Here is a 9,768-nt window from a genome sequence, read left to right on the forward strand (position 1 = left end):
TTCCCTCCCCTCCCCCCACCGCACCCCTTCCCCCGCCTCACCGTCCTCGGGGTCGTCCTCGGGGTCGCCCGCGCGGGGCCGGGGGTCGAGCAGCAGCTCCAGCTGCTGAGCTAAGGGCGCCGCCATCTTGCCCGGGGGAGGCGCGCAGGGCGGGGCCGCTCCTCACGCGCAGCCGTTAACGGTCGCCGCGCGGTGGGGCTGAGGCACAACAGCCCCCCTCCCCGCTCCTCCCCCCCCCGGCTCCCTCAGCCTGGACGTGCGGTGCCATGAGTGGAGCCCGTCATCCAAGCCGTGTCACTGCCTTGATTACATGGCTCACACATGAAACACCCCCCTCCAGTTTTGGCTGTCCGCTATTGCACCCTGACTGATTTCTGAGGGGGATCCCAGATACAAAAAGATCCATTTTGTTGCCAGGTTGCATTTTTGCAGGCCCCCCCAAAGGAGGGGGCTGGGACCGCATTTGGTATCAGGCATCCCCAAAAACGCACCGCTTGTCTCCTTGATAGTCTGCGGGGGTTGTGTTTGGAGGGGTTTTTTAAAGGAACAGTTTGTTTCCAGAATCCGTGCTACGCAGGAAAAAAATGTGTCAGATATTTAAGAAATATGTACAAAAACCTCCAGGAAAATTAAATCAATTCTTACCTGTGAGGGTCGTGATAAATATTAAAGTGGCCCAGGGACTAGGGACAACGTGCTGGTGCCAAATTGCATTTCCAAAACTGTGACGCTACGAAGTGCAGGATGGATGAATTTCTGAGTCTATGAATCTTATGGTTGTTTACTTCCCTCCCCTAAAAATACAAAATATCCCGGGGGGGGGGCGAAAAAAGGCTCTTAGGGCTGGTTATATACATGACCCCAATCCATCGTGATAGCCACGGTGAAGACCCTGTAGGCTAGGCTGTTCCCTTCGGGTGAAATCTTGGCCCCGTTGATGTCAATGGGATTTTTGTTACTGACTTCAATAGGACCAGCATGTCACCCGTTGAGATTAATGGGGCTATTGTTGCATGGAGCATCCCGCAATCCAGCGACGCGTTTGAGCTCGTGTATAATGTGAAACGTGAGCGATCCTAATTGAAGTCGATAGGCCTAATTCTGCGCCCAGGGCAGCCAGTGCAAAGTCGGCGTAAAATGCTAGCGGCTTTGTATCAAATTTGCAGTGGTGTAAATTGCAGCGCAAGGCGCAGGGCAGATCCGCTCACATTCTGAAAGTGATTCGCTATATTTGTCGTGCCAGCTCGAATCCGAGTGTGAGATATTGTCCGTATAAAACCAAACCAAACACACACAAAAATTACCATTAAAATCATTGCTGCTTATAACGGTTCGAAAATCCCATTGCCACGTTACCATTCATTTTCTTTCCTTTGTGCATTTCACTCAGCTTGGATAATTAAAACAGGCAGACACACTATTTGGTTTCAGTTCCTGGTTCACATGCCCTAAAACCATCCTGCTGCTGCTGCTGTTTGGATTCGTTATCAGGCAAGAGAATGTTTGGATAAATATTAACAAAAACAATATAAATACATTTTGTTTTATTTTTTTTAGATAACCACGTAAGCATTTTGTATTCATATTAGGCAATGCAAAACCCTTTCCGTTTGCTGACTGAAAACATATTGACATTGTTCCTAGCATATTTTCACTTTGAATTTTATGGCAAATCTACTTGTTTATTTGCCAAAATTGAAATATTGATATAAAGATGCACAAGCAGGCTTTGGAAGAATATACTGTAAAAATCCTCCTCCTCTCATTTTTCATGCCCATATTTCCTTTTTGCTCTTAATGCATGTGGCTTGTTAGTATTTGGGAAACTGTCAAGATGTCAGCCTTGATGAACCAATGACAGCACGGGACATTTTTGGGTGTTGTATAAATATATACATTTTATAATAAGGCATAACCGTTTTCATAAGAGTTTCCTTCTATAAATGCAAAAATGGGGAAATCTATATAGATAGAAAACATCCAGACATCTACACTGAATACTTTACAGCTCTTCTGTGTAACATTTCAGTGTTCAATATCACTCAGCAATTGTTTCTTACCTTTATAAGATATCAGGTGGTGTTGCAAGCCGGACTGCAGCATACAAGCATCAGTCTCTGACAGAATTCCTATACATATCAATGGGAACTGCATGCCTGAGAGGTACATCTACTGACTTGCAACTGAATTCTGTACACAGAGCAGTACACAGCCCTAAAATAATTAGGGACAAGAGCTAATTAACCCTTTCCCCCTGAGAACAATGAAATGGGATGTGTCATTTTTTCTCTCCCAAAACACACATTTTCAGTTTAGTCAACATATTTTGGTTTTTAGATTATATTGGTTCTATATGTGAAAGAAAATGTTTCCAGCAGCAAAATGAGACAGGAAAAAAACAGAGAGGGAGAAGCACCAAAACTTCACATTTAAAAAAAAACAAAAACGCCAAAAGATAGAATATTGAATTTTAAAAAGAAAATCAAATTTGATTACAACAAACATTTTTCTTCAGTTCTAATAGAGATACAAGGGCAGTAGCTGTTACATGACATATTTTTTCATCTGTCCGTTCATTTATTGAGGGTAAGATTATCAAAAAGTGCTGAAAGGAGTTGAAACACCCAACTACCCTTGAAAGTTCCAACCCTACTGTATATTCTTGAATTTTTAATCTATTTAACACAGTTAAAATAGAGCCAGGCAGTGCTTAAAGATGCTAGTCATAGGAAGAGCGAGGCCAAATAAAAATTAAGATAAATTCTTTTTGAGGGAGTCATGTATATCCTTGACCAAGGGCATCTCCCACACAGAGCAAGTGAGTGTACTCTGCATTTGCAGACAACAGCGAGAATGCAACATTTATGCCCTATGTGCAAAGTACACGTGTGCAAGAGGGCTTTTTTCACACACTTAGTCAGCCAACCTCCCCCCAAAGGTTGCAAGTCAACAGAGCTTTTAAGCATATGCTTACTCTTAAAATCCCAGAGAAGACATAGGGCTATGTTTTCTACCTAAATTTAAGCATATGCTTAAAAGAGTTTTGCTGCACTGGGGACATAATGCCATATGTGAAACACTCAGCAAAGTCATGGCAGATTTGCGTGCAGCTCAGTGGTAAATCTGAGTCCTTTACATTAGTGGTGCCAAATTTCTGAATTCAGCCTGCTTGAAGTATTCATCAGTTCCCCTATAGAGTCTGACCCTAGAGTCCAAACTTCCATTAAATAAATACCCACACATACCCACACAAAACAGGATGTTCCTCATGCTAATGCTTGCAAAACCTGCCTTTCAAACATTGAACCCAATGTAACTAGTGCGGAATGATTTTCCTGCATTTGCAACCAACCTGAAAAAACACGTCTAAGAGAAGCAAACCACCCCATTCCACCCAACGAAGTACTGTTGATATAGATGACAAAGCTCCAAGAGACATAATCCAACATTTGGATGCACAACTATGTTTCTGTTTGCACACTTAAGACAACCGTATACACTAAATAAGAGAAATAAAATTCCAAGCAATCAGTTGACCTAAAAAGTGTCCTTTCTTATTTTTCTCCTCTATTCAGTGATATTAAATACAACAGTGGCTTTACTAATTGAAAATTCAGTTCCACATAAGGCTGCATCCTCCCATCAATCTCTGGAAAACATTCCAGTTTCAGCAGTCTCTATGCACCAAGGCCCTATTTTCCCAGACCTGCCCTCCAGATTATAATTAAAAATTATATTTGGCCTTCTTAGCAAAGCAAGTAATAATACCTCTGCAATAAATACTGTCCACTCGAGTACAGTAGCAACATGATAACATATAAATAAACAGAAGACTTTCCCAAGCTGATTCCTCTTGAACTTAACACTTGTGTTTCATGATGTAACCTTTCAATACTTTGTCTTCTCTCTGATACACAGCATTGTCTAGATTTGTATGTCCACATGCCTTAGTTAACCTTAAACATAACTGAAGTCTTATAAAGGTCTGTTTGCAAGGCTGGTAACTGAAATAGAAACTGCAGTTTCTTCTAAGTAATATGATAAGAGCACAAGACCTAATCATATCACTTTTGTTCACGGAAAAATCTCAAATTGCAGCTAATGGAATTTTTGCCTGAGCAGACAATGTCGTTTTGGTCCTTTCACTGAATAGCAAAAGTATGTATATCATTGATCATATTTTGAAATTAAATTTATTTATAGATTTGTATCATATGCTCATCGCTCTATCTGGGCACAGGTTCATATATTAAAATAACATACATAATTTGTCTACAAATCATAATTGAAGACCATTTTTGCCCCAGGGATACTGATCTTTACAAATCCCCCTACTACGCCCTCAAGCAAAGGCCTGAGTAAATAGATAACAGAAATTACTAAAGGAAAAATGAAGCTGATACCGACATCAATGGGAGTTTCACAGAGAGCGAGCAAGCAGAGTAAAATATGGGACACGGTTTGTAACAAAAGAAGAATTGCTTGAATGCTGGAGACTCAAGAGGTTAAGAGCATTCAAATTATCCATTAGAAATATCTTCTTAATTTAAGCTGGTGTAATACAAACACTATGTACACTATTTTCACACACTTCTTCTCCAGTAGATAATGTATTGAATTAAAGAATTTGCAAAAAAATATATATATCCATAATACACATTCAAATACCAAGTAATTCACACTGCCATCAAATAAAGTCTGCATACTGCTCTTGATCTCCCTGTCAAACTCCAATGGATGACAATAGAAATTTGGTGAAGAAATCTACCCCTGTACATGGCCTATGTCATCCCACTGCACTACGTTCCAGGAAGTTAGCCAAAAAAAAAAGGCCACCAAAACCAGTAACAGTTAAGGAAAAAGAGATAAAAAGAGGATAATTGTTTCTAAAAGCGTCTGAAAACCTGCAGCCTTTGTGTGTGTTTGCATACATGTAACCTGTGTGTTTTAAATAAAATATCACATATGCATACAAAACACACACACAAACACATTGACTCAAAAGCTCCTCATCTTGCAAATCTTCATTCATTTACGAGTACTGCTACCGTCAACTGAAATAGCTATGTAAGCTAAGCCAGGGCTTGTGGAAGGCCCAGTATCACAGAGATTTCCATAGGAGTTTTAAACATGCAAGCAATGCTGGATTCATAAATACCTAACTTGCTAACAAAGAGGCCAGAATCCAAGAGCCTGACTGCAAAGTGCTGAGCACCGCAACCCCAATCCAGCAAAGCACTTAAGTAGGTGCTTAACTTTAAGCATGGGCCTATTCAAATGCTTAGATGGGAAAAACTATTGATCTCGGTGAATCTTTGCCTCAAATAAATCTAGGCTTCCTTAACTCCTTTGTACATGTTGTAGGACATTTGAGTTACATCACATTAACACCAGCAGGCCACATAAATAAATATGTTATAAACTGCACAAACAACTCATTAATAAAACACAACAAAAAAGCAAATAACCCTCCCCACAAAAAAAACCAAACTTGGCAGCAACAATTTCTACAAATGATGCCCATTTGCTGAAATACTTCCTATAAAATAACTAACTCAACAATAAAACAGCAGCACAAACCAGAACCGTTAATAGCAATTAGTATCCTTTATAAAGAGCATCAGCCTGGTTAAATAAAAATATGTAATAAATAGATCTCCCATCATTTCATACATATTAATGCAAAATGGAGCCAAAAGTCCCAATCGCACAATATCCAAAGTAAAACAAATTAAAAAAACAGTTACACATAGCCCATGAGTTTAAAAAAACCTCCCCTGTATTTAATAAAGCATGATTTTTAAAAAAAGAACATTAACAGACTTCTTGCAGTTACTTAATCTATCTTAGTGTATAAGACCATCTGTGTTTAAAGTGAATTATTGCTTAATATAGATGCTGCTGGGGCTATAAGCTTAGTTTGTGAACAAAATATGAAACCACCACTGCACATTACAAATCATACAACTGTAAAGAATTTTGATTTTTCCCTTAATCCAAACTGATAAATAATCAAGACTGAAAATCGTGGGGAAATAAATGTCTGCATCTGAAAGCAAAATTCTGGTGTCCTACTCAAAAAAGAGAGAGAAAAAAAATCAAAATCATATCTAGTTCATAAATGGAGGACATTTATATTCCATTACCCCACCCTCTTGAAAAGCATTTAAATTATGTGGCTTGTCAAACCTAGACCCACACTTGTGCCTTTTTTTCAAATCAAAGTCCTACTAAAATCAGTGGGGCTTCTCCCTTAACAAGGACTGCAGAATGACGATGCTGTAATAATGCACATTTATAATACTATATCTGTAACTTTACAGGGTTATAGAGGGTTTTTTTTGTCAGGAAATCTTAATATGTATCTAGTGCAAAGCAAAATATTTTTTTCCCCTCAAGAGAATTTCAAACGTACCCAGTGCTATAAAACAACAGCCTTTCTATCAGCTCTGAAAAAAAGGGATTGGAATTACTTTAATTTCTGGTGGCACATTCAGCTTACGTTGTCTCTCAAACCACCAAATTAGAAAGGCAGGATTACTTATGGAAAATTAATTCAGCTAATTAAAATGGATCAGTCCTAACCCATGTATGTACAGGTTTTTGACACTCAGAATACATTTTTGTATATGCATAAAAAAGAGCAGTTTTGGACATGTTTTGACTCTTAGCGCACAGACCCAGAATTAACTAATATCTTTAACAATTTGGTTTGTTTCCAATTCTGTAATTTAATTTACAGATGAGCATAAAATTTGCACTCTATCAATTAAGTCTGAAACCAAAAAAAAGGATGAAATGACCAACAACATCTATCTGCACTGGCAACAGGGAAAGCAAAATAGATACACAATCCCCGCATCGTGGATGCTTGCTTTCAGGGCTATCTTGCTCAAGAGAATCCATTTAAAATGGTTCAAAACATCAAATGAAACACAAGTTATCTAAACATCAGATTTTCTAATTTTATTAAAAACTCACAAATTTTATCCAACATGTTTTCTTTCATACAGTGAATGGTCTAATATGCACTGGAGGTCACACAAGCTTAGGTTTATTAGAACAATAAAAGACATATGAGAAATTTAATATATAAAGAAAAAAGTAGCAGCTGTTGACTGCATATTTGACCATAAAATTTAAATATTTTGGACTTTTCTTTTAAAGACACAAAAATAAAACCTGTGTGGGTCTATATAAGTCATATTAACAATTCCATGAATGTTCAACAGGACTAAAAATTAGCAAAAGATGTTTGTTTGTTTGTTTGTTTGTTTGTTTTTAACCTTGTAACACTTTTTTAAAACACTTTCTCAGGTTGCTGGTGCAAAGCACCTTACAGTATTTGTGCTATATAATTACTTTATTTGGCAACTGTCTAGGTTTCATGGGTTTTTGTCTTTGCCTTCTGTAAACAACACCTTTTACAAACTAGCACAGTGAACCACAAGCCCTGCAATCTGTCATATAACATCTACAGAAAAGAAAATGAACTATTTTGGTTGGTTGCTCAAAATATTTTGCTTTTGAACAAGAGGTTCTAAAACAGGATTTATTAGTAAAACATTGAGCTCCTGAATTTAACATTATACGTAAACAGTTGACTGTTTTTAGTTCAATAGAGTCTTTTTGTTTAGCTTTTTTTTTTGTGAAGGTAGAATACTTTTTTTTTCTGTTTGTTTCAAGTCATTTTAGTTAGAGGTCTGGTTGGTGACCTTTGTTATTATGAGGATTTTTTGTATGTGTAGCTTTGTGAAGGTAGAAGAGTTGATGCTGAGGGCTTACATTTAGTATTTGTTATTTTGGAGAGGAAAAAAAGGGGAAAAAAATTGTCCCACCTGATATTCAGCAGGCTGACATTTCTGAAGCTAAAAAGAGTTTGTTGTAGTTGAACTTTCTGAGAGACAAAAATTAACAAACAAATTCATAATGCCAGAACCATCCTTAAGCAGGAACGCTAGAGTTCTTGAAGCTTTTTCCCCCCTTTCTTTGACCTTTCTTTTGTTCAATTTTTTTTTTTTGTTTTAATGAAAAGTTTCTAAGGATTGTGGCTCTTAGGGTGACATCCAACAGGGTACTCAACTTACGCCATCCTATGGTATGGCAGCACTTTACTGTACAGCTTCACCAGTTTCTTTGTCAATGGTACAAAAAAGTCCCTTTTTTGTTTGTTACAACCATATTATGAAGATTGTCCTGGTCTATAGCAAAGCTCGCCTTGGAGTATTTCAGATTCAGTTCGTTCCCAAGGTAAAACTGTCTTAGGGCAGGAGAGATGTTATATTTATTCATTTCTGTACACCATAACATAAGCAGACTAGATGATCATCACTTACTTAGACCCAGTTTGTTTTAAAGCTACCACACAGCCGCTTCATTCATTTCTGGTGGATGTGACAAGTGATTGCCATAGTTAGCACCACCGTTGACAGATATTGAAGAAAATGGAGGACTTGGACCAAAAACTTCTGCAGACATGGAGTGCAAAGAACCTGGCAGGTTGGGCTCGGGGCTGGGTGAGTCTCCTGGCGGGTGCGACATTATGTCAGTGAAGCGCTGAGCCTCACTGGAGGGGTGATGTCCAGGGAGTGGGTGATCCATTCCACCCAGAGGAGTTCCTGATGGCCCGGAAGAGGGCACAAAAGGGAGATCAACTGGTGTCTGCGCTTGAGAAGAAGGAGGTCCTTGTGGGAAGAAATCATAATTGCTTCCTGGGCCATAATACTCGCTCTGATAATCTAGCAGACAAAGAGACAGAGAGAGAGAGAGGGAGAATAACGCAAGTGCCAGCCAAGTGTGAAACAATAAAAGAAGCCGGGGCAATTCACCAGCCATGTCCTAAGGGCAAACCGGGTGCCTTGACAAGCTGATCCAAAGCTCACCGAAGTCAACAGGAGCCTTTCCACCAAGCTCACTGGGCTTCGGAGCAGGCCCTGAGACGGGAACACAAATGCCACACATATGCACCGAACAAAGAGCCAGGGACAGGCTTTCCAAAGAGCTCTGCTCCCCCCTAGGCAGGAGCTGGATTCGCCAAACGTCTGCGTCCCGCGGGAGAACAGCGGTGCCCCCTGGCCCAGCCACTTTGCTTGGATGCTCGGCCAGTTACCGAACACTTTGCAAAACGTGCCCCAAACGTGCGGTTTGGCACCGGGCGGCTGGAAAGGAGCAGGCCCTCGCACCGCAGGGAACAAGCTGGCAGTAAGGGAAGGGAAACCGAGGCAGCTGCCATTCTCCCAGGACACTGGCAAAGTCCTGGCTATTCGCTGTTCTTTTCAAACCCCAACATCTCCCCAAAGGAGCTCCCGCCTCTGCCTTTCCCCAGACGGAGTCATAAGTTCAACCGCAGGGAAAGAAAAGAACCACCCGGGGCCTTTCAAAGTCGGTTCTGCCTGGCTGGCGCCGGAGAGGTCCCCGCCCAGGCTCCCCGGAGCGGTGTCGGGGGCAGCGCCCAGGGCTTGTCCCTCCCCACGGGACTGCGTCGCGGCTCTGCCGCCCCGCGGGGCTTTCCCCAATGCCTGCGGGAAGGAGACGGGACAGCGGGGAGAGGCGGGTGGCCCCGCTCCCGGGAGCCTTTGTGCCAACCCAGCCGCCCGAGCAGCCCGACCGAAGGCTCCTCCGAGGCCGGGCACGGGAGCGCTCCGGGCCCGAGGCAGGAGCTCGCGTCCGGGGCGCAGCGCGACCCACCTCCGTAGAAAGAGAAGGGCCCGTTGGGGATGAGCTCCCCGGGCTCGAGCCGGTCCACGAGCGGCCGCATCCTGCGCGGGC

At 41.3% G+C, this 9,768-nt stretch overlaps 2 protein-coding genes across 3 annotated transcripts in view; both read right to left on the reverse strand.

The window, feature by feature from the left end:
* The window catches only part of AATF (apoptosis antagonizing transcription factor), an 80,922-nt gene extending 80,764 nt beyond the window's left edge, over positions 1–158 (reverse strand). For both annotated transcript variants that reach the window (XM_019511103.1, XM_019511102.1), the window contains exon 1: positions 42–158. In XM_019511103.1, coding sequence (XP_019366648.1) covers positions 42–126 — 85 coding nt within the window. In that variant the 5' untranslated portion in view covers positions 127–158. The remainder of the gene's footprint in view (positions 1–41) is intronic.
* A 6,793-nt stretch (positions 159–6,951) lies between these two features.
* The window catches only part of LHX1 (LIM homeobox 1), an 11,745-nt gene continuing 8,928 nt past the window's right edge, over positions 6,952–9,768 (reverse strand). The window contains exons 4-5 of the mRNA XM_019510951.1: positions 9,688–9,767; positions 6,952–8,738 (exon numbers count right to left, since the gene is read on the reverse strand). Of these exons, the coding sequence (XP_019366496.1) occupies positions 8,359–8,738; positions 9,688–9,767 (460 nt within the window). The 3' untranslated portion in view covers positions 6,952–8,358. The remainder of the gene's footprint in view (positions 8,739–9,687; position 9,768) is intronic.

This window comes from Gavialis gangeticus, unplaced genomic scaffold (assembly GCF_001723915.1).
Source record: "Gavialis gangeticus isolate Ggan-Ray unplaced genomic scaffold, GavGan_comp1, whole genome shotgun sequence".
Taxonomy (NCBI): Eukaryota; Metazoa; Chordata; order Crocodylia; family Gavialidae; genus Gavialis; species Gavialis gangeticus.